Below are 17,325 nucleotides of genomic sequence, written 5' to 3' on the forward strand. Positions count from 1 at the left end.
ACCCTTCTCGGCTGCCCACAACATGATTGCGACTGATCCCTCAGGTGTTCGTCTTGCGCACTCAGGTATTTCGTGTTCCGGGTTAACTGATCCAGCGTTTTCTAGGGGTCAGCCTGTCTCTGTTCCTGTCTCGACTCGGTCGGATCTTTCCGATAAGGATTTCTCTTGCGAGGAAGAGGATCCGGTACCAGAAGCCTGTTCTCCTTCAGCGAACGAGAATGAGTACAAGCGGATGGTGGACTTCATTCATGCTCTTTATCCACAGTCCAAGGCTCCGGAAGAACCTTTTCAACCTAATCAGGCGATGTTTGAGTCACTGTTTGCGACAAAACCAGTGGTGGCGCATGCACCAAAGAATCTAGTTTGGTTTGGCCGTGTCGAGCAGGCATTGAGGGAGGCGGACGGTAGGTTAGCGGCATTAATTGGGTCGGGTAGGCAGGATTCCACCTTGCTTCCTTCTCGTAAGGGTTTTTACAAGGTTGCGGGTAACCCTTCTGCGGGTGTTAGGGTCCCTCTTAATGAATCAGTGGAAGCTCTTCTGTCTAGGGTCCCTTCTTCGAATCGTTTGATTTCTGTCACGGCAAGAGAGGCGGGTATTTTGGAAGACACTTTTCGTACTCAGTCGGAGGCACTATCCCATTCGATGTGGATGTTATCTGGTTTAATGGGGTTCCTTAAACAGGACGGTTATTCTCCCTCAGACCCGGCTTTGTTCGACAACCTCATCACTTCAGTGTCAATGGGACTGGCCTATCAGGCAAACATTTCGGCCGGATGCACAACATTCTTCAGTAAGAAAAGGAGGGATTTCTTTCTGAACCATCTACCTCCGCATTATCCGGACATTCACAAAAGGGCTCTGTTGAGAGCACCATTGGCGCTCAGCAACAGTCTTTTCAGGGAGGAAGATGTAGCGTCGATGGTAAATTTCGTTTCCTCTTCTTCAGCTGTTGAGTCACAGCAAGCAATGATTCAGGTGGCAGCACAGACCGCCAGATCACCGAGAGGTTCCAGGATGACATCACCAGCTAAGCGGACGCGTTCCAAATCACCAACTAGGTCCCCTAAGAAAGTCCGCTTCTCATCCAAGTCTTCAGCTTCTGCTTCAGATCCGAAACCTTCTGTCCTTAAGAAGGGTTTTCGGAAATAGGAGACACTTCCCTCGTCTGCACCGGTAGGAGGTTGCCTAGCTCCATTCTGGGAAATCTGGAAGGAGTGGAAGGGGTATGGAGGTGTTAAGGAGAGTTGGGTAGTGGAGGTGTTAAGGAAGGGTTCCCAACAGAGTCCCTTTTCGTTCCCTGTCTGTCTGTGGAATATGTCTTTTGGAGTGAGTCTTTAGTCAGAGCTATCCAGCTCACTTGTTGGTTCATCTTCCCAGTTATTCCCCTTCCTCCATCAGGGGAATAGCGTTTGCAGCAGAAGTCCCCTTCCTGGGAAAAGGGAAGCATTAGAACCCGAACCTTCTTCCCCAGGTTTTTACAGTCGGATTTTTGTGGCTCCAAAGTCGGGAGGATCTTGGAGACCCATCATAGATCTCTCGAGTCTCAACCAGTTCATCATCTCCCCGAAGTTCCATATGGAAACTTCTCAGTCGGTGCTGCGGTCGGTCCGGAGAGACGACTGGATGATTTCAGTGGACCTCAAGGACGCTTATCTCCAGATTCCGGTCCATCCGGAATCTCAGAAGTTCCTTCGATTCTCGGGTCCAACTGGAACATTTCAGTTCAGAGTCCTCTGCTTCGGTCTGACCACAGCACCTCAAGTCTTTACGAGGGTGATGTCTCCTATTTCAGAGATAATGCATCGTCGGGGTTTCAGGATGAGGCGCTACCTCGACGATTGGTTATTTCAGGCTTCGTCAGTAGAGGAAGTTTTGCAGGCGAGGGACTTCTTACTAAACTTGTGTCAAAAGTTGGGAATATGCATCAACTTGGAAAAGAGTTCTTTGATTCCAGCTCAGACAAAAACGTATTTAGGAATAACGATTCAGACGCGTCTTTTGAGGGCTTTCCCGACGGAGGAACGAGTTTTGGCAATTCTGAGCCAACTAGAAACATTCAGATCGAACAGAGCTCAACCTGTGAGCCTATGGAAGAGCTTGCTGGGCAGGATGGCCTCCCTCTCACTCCTAATTCCAGGGTCTCGTCTCCGGATGCGTTCTCTTCAGGCATGTCTCAGGAATCGCTGGGACTTTTGGGAAGAGAACGCGTTCATAGTCTGGGACGATTCTTGCCTGAAGGATCTTCGGTGGTGGTCAGAAGAATATCATCTGACCATCGGCGTAAGATTGGACTCCCCCATTCCAGATTTCCATCTGTACACAGATGCCTCGGATCAGGGTTGGGGAGCAACCCTGGAGGAATGTCAGGCCAGGGGCCTTTGGACGAATCTGGATCGGAGGGAGTCCATCAACCACAGGGAACTAAGAGCAGTAGAAGAGGCTCTAGGTTGCTTCGCAGATCAGATAAGCAACAGGACGGTAGCGCTCTTTTGCAACAACGTAACTGCAGTGTCATACCTCAAGAAGGAGGAGGGGACAAAATCGCAAATTTTGAATCAAGTCGCCCAGAGAATTCTCCGCTGGTGCGAGTGCCACAGGACTACTCTCGTTCCTCAATTCGTGTCGGGAAAACTCAACGTTTTGGCAGACGCCCTAAGCCGATCGCAAGAGGTTCTAGGGGGGGAATGGACGCTAGTGCAGGAGGAAGTTCAACTTCTATTGAAGAAATGGCCAGCAACCATAGACCTGTTTGCTACAAGACTAAACTTTCGCCTCCCAGTATACTTCTCCCCAGTAGAAGATCCCATGTCGTTCGGGACGGACGCCATGTTGCACTCTTGGAACGACATGCAAACATATGCATTCCCTCCATTCGGAATGATTCAACAAGTGTTGATGAAACTCAGGAACTCCAACAACACCGAAATGACGTTGATTTGCCCTTTCTGGCCTCAAAGACCTTGGTTCCCGGACCTTCTCGATTTACTGACAGATGTTCCGGTTTTCCTTCCAGAGAGGAAAGATCTTCTCAGACAGCCGCACTTCCATCACTTCCACTGGAACCTCCGCGTGCTGAAGCTAGCTGCGTGGAGACTGTCCAGCGAGCAGCACGTCATGCCGGACTCTCTAAGGCAGTGGCTCGCCAACTGTCTTTCTGTCTGAGAAGATCAACCAGAAAACTATATCAGGCCAAGTGGGCGGTTTACCGCAGTTGGTGCCGGAACCAAGGTCATCGTATTTCACTTCCAACGGTAGCGAAAGTAGCGGACTTTCTACTTTTTCTTAGGAAAGAAAAGAAATTATCGTACTCTACGATCACCGGTTACAGATCAATGCTTAGTAGTACATTCCGTTTCCATCTTCCGGAATTGGCGACCAGTAGAATACTTCACGATCTCTTAAGGTCTTTTAAGATAGAACGTCCAGTTCTTCCTCTTCGGGCACCATCGTGGGATTTAGTGGCGGTATTAACTCTCCTTAGGTCGTCAGAATACGAGCCATTAGAAGCACTGTCATTAAGACAGTTAATGAAGAAGGTATTATTTCTAGTTGCACTGGCCACAGCTAGAAGAGTAGGAGAGATTGGGGCTGTTTCAAGAACAGTATCTTTCTCAGGAAAAGATATTTTTCTGTCATATTTGCCGGAATTTGTAGCTAAATCGGAATCGGAATTGAATCCTTTACCCAGAGCGTTTAGAGTAATGTCTTTTAGAAGATTTCGTAGGAGGTGACGCTTCAGAAATGCTATTATGTCCGGTCAGGGCGCTGAAGGCTTATTTATTACGCACAGAAAAGATGTTGCCTCGCCCAAGAATGCTATTCGTTTCTCCCAGATGTCCTTCGCGCTCGATCTCGAAGAATGCTATTAGTTTTCTCTTAAGAGAGGTGATACAACAAGCGTCGGCAAATTCTTCAACTCTTTCGGAACCATCGAACTCCTCTGAGTGCCCAAGAGCTCATAGTATTAGAGGGGTGGCGACATCGTCGGCATTTCTCAAGAATTTCTCGGTGTCGGCAATATTAGAAGCAGCAACTTGGAAATCAGTATCAGTTTTCACTTCTTTCTACCTTAAGGACATTCAATTTTCGTCGGAAAATGGTTACTCGCTGGGTCCTTTTGTGGCGGCCAATTCAATTCTTTAGTAAAGGGTAAACTAAGGGTGGGGGTGGGGAGAGTAGGGGCAAGGTTAGACAGCATAAGAAAGGTGAGTAGAACTGTCAGTGAATCGGAATTCATTTACGGAACACAAGATTTTACAAATAAATGAGGTTAGGTATATCCAGGTGGTTCTCAGCTCGATTTATTCACCCATTCGGCACAGCATCGACGGCAACGGACGGCAATGATTCGGAAGCTCCGACTGCACACTCAACTTATCCTCCGTACATGAGAGGCTACAATAGCCACATGGGAGGCTCGTTGTTCCCCTCCATACATGAGAGGCTACCAATAGCCACATGGGAGGTTCGCCAGGCTCCGCTACATGCGAGGCTTTGATTAGCCACATGGGAGTTAGTTTCCCTTCTTCCGTGGGAGGTTTTCTTTGAATACCACATGGGAAGTAGCTCGACCCAGACAGTACCGTGACTCGAGACTGACGTTAAGGGTACTCTCTCCTTTCAGGCATCCCCACCTGCCGAGTAGACAACCAGGTGAGGTTTGCTTTTTATATGCATAGTAAACGATAATGAGTTACCTGCTTTACTTGTTGGTAGGTCGGTCTGACTTAATTGAACCCACCTCCACTAAATTTTGTTAATTGGGCTAATTCAGGTGTTCAGGAGTGTATTGCAATATGAAGTTTTCATAATAAAACTAATATTGTAATACTTACCTGAACACCTGAATGATTCCCACCCTCCTCCCCACTTCAATCTGATTAATGAATAACGCATTGGGGATCTCGCCATACACAGCCGGGACTTGCAGCAGCGTTGCCAACGGTGCGCTAGGTAACTCATTTGACAAGATTTTCCTGTGGCGTTGGTAACGCTGACAGTTAATTACCCACTTTGTGGGTAATGAGTTGAGGATATAGTTCGGCTGGTAGGTAACCAGGGCTAATTCAGGTGTTCAGGTAAGTATTACAATATTAGTTTTATTATGAAAACTTCATTTTTGACCCAGTTGTCTGGTTTAAGTATTTGATTATAATGGTAACACAAAGCTCATTGTCATTGGTAATTACTAAAAGGATTTTTTGTATAAGCCGTGATTATAATGGTAACACAAAGCTCATTGCAATTGGTAACTACTACAAGGATTTTTTTTACATATGACCCTTGTTGAGTGAACAAATAATATTTTACCACATAGTATTGCTTTGAAATTTTGATATTCATCAATAAAAATGTTCACATAATGATTCTATTTTTTGTGTTTAGGTGAAATGAATGGTACTATTTCAAACTCAGTTTTGGAAGAATATGCCGGAGCCATTACTCCTGGATGTGTATTGTTGTTGAGGAATGTAACACTCCTTTCTCCAGTAAGCCTTAAATCATCTGTTGGGGGAGAGGTTGTACGACATCATTATTTGAACATAACCCTCAACACTATTCACACTATCTATTCATCTGAGGAGTCAGGTGATGTTATTACGACAACTGTTAGCGGTGTTAATATAAAAGAACTATTGCAGGAAGCTTCAGCCCTAAAAGTAGCATCAGCCCCTCGAGCTATTGTAGAAGAAGAGGAGGAAGAAATGATGGAAGAGCTTCCTGACCAAAAACAGCAGCTATTTTCACACGTAAGTAATTACGGTAATACGTCTTCACAGCTTGGTCATGAAAATATAAATTTCAGAGGTCCAAGACCACATTTAAATACTCCTGTAAGTGGACCTCCTCACCAAAAGCAGAAATTTGTTTTCAACTCTCCTCTGAATAATAATCCTAGACCTCACAGTTACCAAGGAAATGAGGCAAGACCCATCTCAGTAGAGTGCCGTGCAAGGTTTGCTCCAAGAAATGGCATAGCTAATCAATCTCCTAGGGCTCTAAATGCCATTGGTATTGTAAGGCCGCAGAGATTTCCAACTCCTTTGCAACCATCTACATCAGGCTTTTCTTTTCAAAGGTGCTCTAAAGTATCTGGTCCTGTGACACAGCCTTCACAAGTTGTAAGTAGTTCTCAGATGAGTAGCAATATATTTCGTAGTCAACAGGAAGAAAAGGAGGTTAATGATTTGTTAGAGAATATTGATGAAGATTCATTATTCGGAGATTTTTAAACACAAAATCACATTGTTTTGTATATGAAGAAAGATGTGTATTTAAATATATGTTGATATTTTTATAAGAACAGGGGCTAGTCCCAGTGTTTTACTATACCATTTATAATTTTGATATATTAAGAACTGTTTTTGCATCTCCTAGTTAACCTTTTTTTTCTTTAATTGTTGTGATAGATTTTTGATGACAGGTAATTGTGAATATTATCGTCATTTTAATGGCCTTCTGTTTAGAAGTAGGACAGTAAGGTTGGGACAGGGTACCAAGCTCTGCTCATGGTGCTGGGTCCAGCCTTGAGAGATGCACTGCCAATAAGGTGTTAAGTACATTGAATACGTGTTAAAAAAATCATGATACACAAGATTTTACCAAAAGCAGATGCCATTGGAAAATAACCTGCAGAAGTTCAATACTAAGCACTTCAACATTTATTAACACATCATCAGGGCACAAATAAGACATTTTAGAACAGGGTATATTGTCAAAGATTAGTCAGGAAAGAGATAATCTTGGATAATCTGGTCACAAACTAGAACAAAACTTAATAACTGAAGAGTAATCATTCAAACATAAAACTAAATACTAATTTCCTTGTTTATATTTATGAACAATTTTTTTTTCACTGTAAAAGCCCTAAGTTTAAACAGTCCAAGGCTTAGGTATAAAAAACTATAAATTTTTTACTTCAGTGACATTCCTTTTAACTGTGTTGTTCAGTGAACTAAAGACCTTGATTTACTCCAGTTGATATGATAGTCAGGATCCCTCAAGTAAACAAATGGTGCTTGATATTTGGCCATTTTTTTTTTTACAGAATATTGATACTGTGATTTTCCAGTTTTTAGATTTTTTACAAGAAATTTCATATTCAGTAAGCAGCCAGAAACATCAACTGGAGTATATTTAGATACAGGTACAATCCCTAACACAGCTTTAAAAGGAATTGTTCATCTTTTCTGTAAGAATGTTTACCCAGTATGACAGACTGGGAAACTGTTTATATTAATGTTCTGTTTACGTCACACAGTGTGGGTTTTGCTTGAATTTGGATTGTTCCAATGAGGTTTCTCCTTGAATTAAGCCTTAAATAAACAAATAGAGTATTATGAGACTAAATATCAAATTTAAGTGAATGTCTTAAAATCCAGAGCAAATCAATACTGAATTGAAATTTACATAGAAAATATTATCACTAAAGTTGAAGTATATTGTCAAGGTAGTCATATAGGGAAATGTTCCGAAGATGTAAAATGTAAGTGTGGATACAAAGCCAATCAACTAATAAGAAAACTGGCTATCAGTGGAAAAATTGATAACACAGATATGAGAGTTTGGAAGCAAAATTAAATGCATAATGTACAGGCAACAGTAATGTTATACAAAGATAAGATGTAGAAGATCCAATTAACAGATGTAGAATTATGATGATTGATTCCCTTGACAAGAAGTTTGACAACAACAAAAATTACACCCTTGAATAAAAAGAAGCCTCACAAATTGTAGCAGAGATCGAAACCTTACCAAAGTCCCAATAGTGTAGAAATAGTGTGAAGCTATGTTGCATGGATCTGCCTCAACAAAATATATCAAATATGATTCAAACCACCATACTATACTGAAAGAATGTCTAATTTATACTTGCAATACAATATTGATGACAAAAGAACAGGCATGACCTTGAAGGAATTAAATTAGAAATTACAGTATTAGGTTCAAGTTCTCCTTCCAAGAAACTTATGTTAAAAAACTGGAAAAAGTCAATAATAGCAACATTGAACAAGTAAGAAATAAATGTTAAGAGAGCAGCTTAACAAGAGAGACATCAAAAGATGTTATAATTTGAAATGCATGTTTAGCTCTCAGTACCTTTCTGTTTGGAAAACCTAATACATAAAGGAAATGATGTCAAGGAAAATAAATGAAAACAATCTTGAAGCATGTAAGAAAGGATCACTTGACCAGAGGTAGAAGTAACAATAAATTCAACCCCATTTGTGAAGTCCACTAAACAAATAATATAGGTGGTAGAAATGTTTGCAACTGAGATTTTGCATAACAAATATATGCCTCCTGATCAGTGCATATTCACAACTTTTATTTGGGATGATGAAGTGAGATTTAACAATACAGTATAGTACTTAACAACATCTTCATCACCATCGTTAACTTATTCCATTATAAGTTTAGATGTGTAGTGATTTCTCTCCACCAATGCCTTTTGCCCTGTCAACCTGAACTCCCATCTGGCCAAGGTCTTGTGTGTCTTTCACCTTAATATTAAGGACTCTCTTATTAGGTTTTGTCCTGCTTTTATATCTTATACTGACTTTTCCTCATCTTTTCTCACTGTATGCCCAAATCACCTTAGTCTTTGATTTCAGTTCATTTTTCAGCCCATGGACATTGCACGTTTCATCAACTTTTCATTTGTAATATGTTTTATCCAGACTACTCTGTTCATAATCTCAGCAATAGTTCCCCCCTTCAAAATACCACCAGGGTCTCCAGGGTCTGACTAGGATATAGGTACAAGCATTGTACATGTAGAGTTTTGTTCTAATCGCTAATAGGATGGGCTTATTTACCAATGGTCCCACAGTTGCCTTCCAATTTGGCCAGAATATTCCTTGTACAGTATCTTCACTAATATATTGTCATTTCACTACTGGCTTCACAATGCAGTGTGTTGTTCTAGCTTCTCTAAGTCCTTTCTTTACACTGTAATATGGTAATATTTTCCTTGTTTAAATGTCAACTTTTCTAATACATTTCAAACATCAAAAATCATTTCCGTTTAACAGTTTTGCAAACCTGGGTAGTTCCTGTGACACCATAAGTTACATTTGATGCATAATATTGCATTCACCTCCATACCCCTCACAGCATCCACACAGCCACTTTCTTAGCTGAACTTTCTTCCTTACTTCATCTACAGCACATAAGATTAGTTGTGCTTCATCAATTTTCAGTCCTCTCTACTCTATTCTACTGTTCCACCTTTTAAACTTTTGTTTTGCTGGTAACACTAGATCATCTGCTTACTGTAGCTTTTATGCTCGATTTCTACCATCCTTTGTACTGTACTGTCCTCTTTTATTTTTTATTATAATAAACAAGATAGGGCCCAATGTTTTCCTTGAAAGATGCAATTATTTGTCTTGAATACAGATGAGCCTGCCATTATTTTCATTTTAGATCTTGTATTATAAGGAGAAAATCATCATTTGATCACAGTGTCACTCTGGTACCCTTTGCCTTTTTAATGCCAATCTTTTTCTTAGTAGTCTGTCATTTTAAGTATCTTATGAAAATCCTTACAAAGATTACATAGCTTGCCCAATATTTGTGATTTACTTCATTTTCCCCTTCAGTGGAAAGAAAATAGAAACTGCAGTGAACAGTTGCAAAAGTTTGAAATATAAATCTAAGCTAATTAACAAGTCAGACAGATTAGTAGAGTGAACAATTAATAAAGGAAAAATGATCAAAGGAGAGCATTAAAAATGACCACATGGTAGTTAACAGATCATAGTTCCTTCATACAACCATTAAAGTATCTGAAGGTGAAAGTTACATCATTAATAAATCAGTATTTTCAAAATTAGTATTCCTTCATGCAAATCCTTGCCAGAATTTATGACAAGTTTTTATCAAAATTATGATTGTAAATAGGCTTAGTTTTTGCACAACTAAATTTTAGTAATTTCATTGTAAGCAAAGAGGGGAAGCCATTATGTGGCAGTTTTATAACAAAAAGCTGGCAGTTAAATATAAAGTTATATCCTTTCATACATTCTACAGTATTTCAGTTGAACTGGGAAATTATTACTCCAAAGGTAATGTTAGTTGGTATATTAGCCCTAGTTCTCTCTCTCTCTCTCTCTCTCTCTCTCTCTCTCTCTCTCTCTCTCTCTCTCTCTCTCTCTATATATATATATATATATATATATATATATATATATATATATATATATATATATATATATATATATATATATATATATATATATATATATATATATATATATATATATATATATATATATATATATATATATGTGTGGCTGTATTTGTTTGTTTTTTATTCTGATTCCTACGCCCTCATGTCTATCTTGCATGGCTATCTATTGAAAAAGGCGAGTCAGGAAAATGTTTGAATAGCAGATTGGGGTTACAGGAAGAACATTTACTGGTACATTGCAGCCGCCATGATCAACAATAACAAAGTTTAAACATATAAGGGTTTTTAAGATGGTAATTTTTATTTAGAATTCATGCTGTGGGAGATTTAAAAGCAGACCACATAAGACAATCTCGGGGAGATAAAGTATTGATGCAATAAATATAATGAAAAAAATAATTGAGGAATTATCACACGAAAACACTGAAAATAGAGGTAAAGGAAAAATGGCTTTAGAAACAAAACGCCTTGGAAGGTGAAAAAGACAACTGAGAAACTAATTAACGGAATGAAGTGGCACAAGCCAGTAATTAAGAGTTCATGACTATATGAATAAGTGGTAATATTTGTGCAGAAATGAAGAGACAGGTACCAGACATTTCTTCATACACGAGAACCCAAAGCAATTAAAGGATTGACCTTAGGGACCAACATATATTTGCGTGGTTACCTCTGGCAGTCAAAGGTAGAGAGACATGGCACCCTATAAAAGTGTTAATCTTGACTAGGGATTAACCCAGTCTTCATGGAACCTAATTAGACTGGGTTATGGGACCACTAAATATGTTTAAAAAAGTACTTAATGCATGATAGTAAACACAAAAAATCTTGCTAACAGGAAACTGCTAGATTTATATATACAGCATGTCGACTATGGTGATATGTAAAATCAACTAGAATTGAAAACTGGAGAAAAAGGAAAACACCAGCTTATGATGTAAATGAACAAGTAACAATTGTTGTAGTCATCATCTCTAAATGATATGAGTTAAATACGGAAGTCATTATAATCAGTTATAATATTTTAATGCTCTGTACCTAGCTCTTGAGGCGCACAGCACCCATGACAGTGGCATCACGAAACACGGAAAGAGATTTCTCATGCCGGTGAGGTTGTTTTAAAAGCGCCTTTGCCTAGGCTGAGATAACGGAGGGACAATGGTGTTCAAACGTTTCATCGACGACAATGGAAACTGAACCAATGCACACCATTCAATAACCATCCACGAGCTATGATCATTAAAGGGAACGGGAAAAATGATATAGAGTTAGGTGAACAGAAACAGTTCGAAACTAAATGGATATGAAACAGTGTATATTAATAGGACCACAAAGAAACCCAAAAAAGTTTTATTCTAAAACAGTCGGGAAAACTCAAAAGTACAAATAGATAACAAAGTGGGGGAAAAATGACTGATATTTGATGAACATCTAAATATGACATCAAATTCCAATCGTAGTACGATAAACGAAATTACCTAAGAATCTGACCCTTCTTAAGTAAATAATCATGGATAAATAAAAATGCTTACAACAGATGTAATCACTAGACTACTGTTACGGTCATGATGGTCTGGCAAAATATTATCTGAAGAAGTTGCAAGGCTTGATTAAATAAAGCAGCCAAATTAATAACAAATAAATACATCAGGATAAGGCCATGCCCCTTCTGCACTTCACTAAATACTCTCTCTCTCTCTCTCTCATACACAAAAAAGTGATTACTTTGGAAATGACTTTCATATCGGACAGGAGTAAATGGTTTGTACAGAATATACATTATCAGACCACTTGAGTTTGGCACTGTCGAGAAGGAATTAATGTTCATATATATATATATATATATATATATATATATATATATATATATATATATATATATATATATATATATATATATATATATATATATATATATATATATATATATATATATAGATAGATAGATAGATAGATAGATAGATAGATAGATAGATAGATAGATAGACAGATAGATAGATAGATAGATAGATAGATAGATAGATATATATATATATATATATATATATATATATATATATATATATATATATAATGTGTATGTAAATATACAAAAAAGTAGTAGAGTGAATAAAACACAATTATCTAAATTTGACTAAGAATTTAATTATTGCAAGGTACAGAAACACCATGAATCTAAAATAAAATTATGAGATGCAAATGGAGGAAAGTTTTACATGCATACTTTACTGACTCTAAATACCATCTCAGATCTTTATCAAGGTGTCAATAGGAGCCAAAAGTCATCCACAAATGTGTCACCAACCTCACTCACTTATTCGATTCCTACGAAACCTCCAAGTCTGAAATTCTATGTCCTAGCTAGATGGTTGCTATATATGCTGGCTTTGTGTCAGCACGAGACATTTCCCAAAGGTGTCTACTAAGTGTGGTAAGTCATACCCACGTCCTTTGCACGGATTCTATATTACGCAATAGATACAGGTTATAGTTAATATTATTAAAAATAATCGTAACCTCGTGGATCAAGTGATTTAAATAATGTTTGTCGAAATTCTACTAGGTGTGGTTTAAGAACTATTGTAGGTAGTACCAGAACAATAGCTCACTGAGGATATGACAAATCGTCATATTTTAATGGCTATATACTAAACATAGCATAATGGTGAAGTAGCAATTCTGTAATGCAAAAGAAAAAAATAATAGTTGAAAAAAAAGCTTATATAGAAAAACAGGCAGTACAGTACAACAAACAAATAACAGGTTTTGCCAATCCAAAATAAAGAGCATTCTAAAGCATCCGTGCCTTAGAAAGTAAAGAAACAAGAAAACTATGAGCCATAATTGACATACAGAAAGCAGCCCGCCTGATGGACCAGGAGAAGGTGGACAAGGCTTTCAAAAATTAATTTGATATCTGAAAAATGAAAACGCGAAGAGGAAAAAATGTTTCGAGATTCAAATTATGCACTGATTGAATGTCCTTGTGATAAGCTGACTATCTCACAAGGAACATCTAAATTGTCACTGTATCCAATTATATGAGCTACTGTGAAATGCAGGACTGCGTGTTGGCATAAGCCAACACCATTCTTGAATTACACATAGTATATTTAAAAGAAAGAAAGTTTATGTTTTTAACGACTAAATTTTTTGGTAGAGTATTTGTGTCTGCTACCACTCTGCTTAACACAGAATAAGAAATATCAAAAGCACTAAGCTTCTTTTGCACTTTTTCTTTTTTGCCATATTTACGAAAATTACAGTGTTTAAAGAGATGTTTTTCGAACAATCAATACGCTCTCCGAGCGTCAACTTTATTTTCTGCGCCACTACGCAGGTAAACAATGCTCTCGTCTGCAGTTGTGAATGTATAGTCAACATTGATATTGCACTGTCCGAATAGTTTTCAAAAACATCAGTATCTTCTGTGGCCGTCATGACATTGCTGTAAGCTGTGAGATAAGGACAGAAATGACCAGACCTGTACATAATTTCAAAATAGTAGAAGCTAAATGAAGCTAACGATTCTAATGTAGGTATTGGTGCAGATCGAGTACCCTAAATCCCACGGTAGTCAGTTAAGGTAGCCTAAATATCCCTCCCAAGGGTAAACGGGGTAGTCTACTTTAATCCACCATTACAAGAATTATGTTGCCACCTGCACTATTCATTTCGATACTGCATACATCTCGTCATCAAATTGCCGGGGCCGGCAAGTTTGTAACTTAAGTCTATCATAGGGCCGGACCTCATCTAGGCTAGGTCAGATAGCCCGTCAGGCCCTACAAGAATGCCAAGTGAGGTATGATTACAATGGAGTATGTATAGAGCAGAATTGGAATTGCAGATGTGAAGTTAATAGCCTATCCTAGTAGAAAGAGGATGAATTGGGGTGTGTAGCCCGAGTGACTACCTAGGATATAATGAGATAGCCTAGCCCAGCCTAGTCAGCAATATAGGGCAAAACTGAAGACTGTTACCATGGTCTGGTTCCAGCCAGTCGCAGACTTGGGTATATACAGCCTTTTTAATGTTTTTGTTTATGTTTATGTCTTGTTTATGTTAGGCCTAGCCTACACTAGGGTAATAAGTATCATCTGTACATATATGGTAGCCTAGCCTACACTAAACAGTATACTCTGTACATAACCAGGTATAGTAATTATTAGTGTCAGCTAATTCTGCAGGTTCAATGCAGATTGACTTATGATAATTCAGTATAAAGAGAAATTCAATAACAAACAAGGCTTAGCCTACACTATGGTATATCGTATACGCTACATATATGGTAGCCTAGCCTACATTATACTGAACTCTCTAGTCACATATTAACACAGTATTATACAAACATCAACATAACGAATGTGCATCTTTTCCATGGATCTTTTAAAAGGTTATGCTTTACTACTCTGTATCCAATTGTGTATATTCTCATATTGCTTTTGTATTATAAAATGCGATCAATGTTTTGTTTTGGGAATCGATGACGCAGTGTTTACTTCACCGCATTTAACTCAGTTCAGAGCGCTTTTCTTGCTTCTAGTTAGCATAAATGAATATAGATACTTTATTTATTTGGAACAAGGATATTTTTCATTATACAAAGTGTTTTTAAATTGAAATATAACTTAAATATGTCTCGTTGTGAAATTATTTTTCTATTTTTTTGTTAATGGATGATGTTCGTAGGAATCGCAGCTGCCCGTTTTGGGGGCATGTTTGTTGTGTAAAAAAAAGTCAAGATTCTGTTCGCTATTTTCTCTTGATTTCATCATAATCCTAGCTTTACGTGATTTATCTTTTTATCCTCCAACTTCATTTACGGTCGAGTTTCATCCATGTTGCTGATGCAAGATAATTTAGTCATTAGCAGCTTGAACATTGTTTTCTCAGCTGCAGCTACAACTTGCAGCTAAAAGTTACTGTAGCAGTATATTTCCTTGCCGATCTTTTCTCCAAAGCGAATAAGGGTATAGTGTAAAAAATATATCAGTCCTATTGTACTTAATGTCATTTGTAACATAACTACAGTAATTGTTTAACCGTACAGTGGTTGAAATACAAGCAAAACAGTTGTTATCCGATTCGATTATTAGCAAAACAACAGTTTCTAGTTCAGTTGTTTATGGCTGTACACATTTACAAAGGAGTATAATGTTACTAACAATACCTTTATCATTCTCTTTTACTTTTTTAACTAGAAAATGGAATAAAGAGATGGTAAGTTGGTCTCTCTCGCTGCCTGATTGTACGCTGCTGCCTGCACCCGTGAGAAACCTAAATATTTTCTAAATATTGTTATGTCGGTATTAACTGCTAACCCCATCGTAAACTCGAAATATCGTAAGGCGAATTATCGTAACTCGAGCACTACCTGTATAAGCTACTTACCAAGTAATTACATAGCTGAATCCCACATTATAGGAGGTGGGATGCACGGGTTATCTATCCTAATACATTAAAATTAGTAATGTAAAGAAATAGAATTATTGCTAGCATTAGTTAAAATGCTTGCTGGATCCTTACCTGTCGAGGGAGCTGCTACAGGAAAGTACTGCCACTGGATGGCACTCATCTCAACGCATAGCAGTGTGGCAGTGTAGCCAGGAGTCGCCTGCTACATAGCAGGATTCCTTTGTTGCAAAGGAGTGTCAGATTGCATACAAAGAATATTCAAGTCTCCCCTGCCCTGGGCACCAGTAATCGAAATAAAGACCCAAGGTACTGTAATTTTCATAGACAGTTTCAATGTCATGCAAATAATGAGCTGCAAACACCAATTTGCATTTCCAAAATGTTGTTTGTATGATAGGGGCAATAGACAAATTATGCCTCTAAGCCAGGGACGTGGCAACTGCCCTCACTTCATGCGCTCTGACTTTCACTATGGGCAATGTATCTTCATTAATTTGTGAGTGTGCTTCTAGAAATAAATCCTTAATGAAAAACACCAAGGCATTTATCAAGAGAGGCGAGGAGGATCCTTAACTGAACTCCAAAGGTTGCTTGATGGCCCACAGATCTTTTCCGTTCTCAGTAAGTAGTATCTTAATGCCCTTACTGGGCAAAGGGCTCTTTCTTCTTCGTCCGGACCTAAGATATCTATTAGACTTTTAGTAACGAATGAGAGAGGCCTGGGGTTGGCAGGGGACTCATTTTTAGCTAAGAATCCTAAGGTAAATGAGCAGATTGCATTACCTTGAGAGAATCCAACCTTTGTAGGCAAAGCTTGAAGCTCACTGACTCTCTTGGCAGTCGCTCACGCTACTAGGAACAGAGTTTTCCTAGTAAGGTCCCTTAGCCTCTTAAGCGTCACCCACATAGTAATATGTTTACTGTGATCTACTCAGTACTGCCTTCAATGGGATATTATGTTCAGGATTTTAAATGCACATGTCAAGCCGTCAGTCCCGTAATATCACAATTTTTGAAAGTAAATTGTATTTTTCCTAACTATACAAACCTGAGGTCCTTTACTTTAGGAATTATTTTCAGCGTAGGCTGGAAACAGCCGTTAAACTCTTGAGCAAGGTGGTTAGGCAGTAACTACCGCCAGGTAGACAGGAATACCCGCCTGCCCGCATGTGAACATTCCAGTTTGCCTTTCGGTCCAGGTTCAGATTGAGGGGTGGCATGAGGTGGGCATATGTAATGTAAAGGACCTCAGGTTTGTATAGTTAGAAAAATACAATTTACTTTCAAAAATTGTGATTTGTTCCAACACGATATACAAACCCTCGGTCCTTTACATTAGGAAGACTCACTGGTTGGAGGGAGGAATCTGGGTGAGACTCCTGAACTGACTGGAGTTCTGCACACCTGGGCTACTCCTCTTAGTCAAAAGAACGAGGAGGAGTACCCAAGCCTCTGACATACTGATCGGAGTGTAGGAACTGCAAGATCAAATGTCAGATACTGGACCTTTTTGCGTGAGTGAGAAAACATGACTCTCATGAAATAGGCTGGAAGAATCTTATAGTCGAAGATAGTAAGGAAAAGCTGAGATAGGGTTTCTCTTATTGCCAGAATCTCCTTCCTCCCCTTGCTAGAGGAAGGAGTGGAATTGCTTCTATGATTCTAGGAGAAAAATAAAATGGGTGCTCGATGTGTAGTCTTACCGCATCAG

General features: G+C 38.8%; 1 protein-coding gene across 1 annotated transcript in view; it reads left to right on the forward strand.

Moving 5' to 3' along the window:
• The window catches only part of LOC136856545 (uncharacterized), a 57,725-nt gene extending 51,420 nt beyond the window's left edge, over nucleotides 1-6,305 (forward strand). The window contains exon 4 of the mRNA XM_067134385.1: nucleotides 5,387-6,305. Coding sequence (XP_066990486.1) covers nucleotides 5,387-6,234 — 848 coding nt within the window. The 3' untranslated portion in view covers nucleotides 6,235-6,305. The remainder of the gene's footprint in view (nucleotides 1-5,386) is intronic.
• Nucleotides 6,306-17,325: the final 11,020 nt, after the last annotated feature.

This window comes from Macrobrachium rosenbergii, chromosome 36 (assembly GCF_040412425.1).
Source record: "Macrobrachium rosenbergii isolate ZJJX-2024 chromosome 36, ASM4041242v1, whole genome shotgun sequence".
NCBI lineage: Eukaryota > Metazoa > Arthropoda > Malacostraca > Decapoda > Palaemonidae > Macrobrachium > Macrobrachium rosenbergii.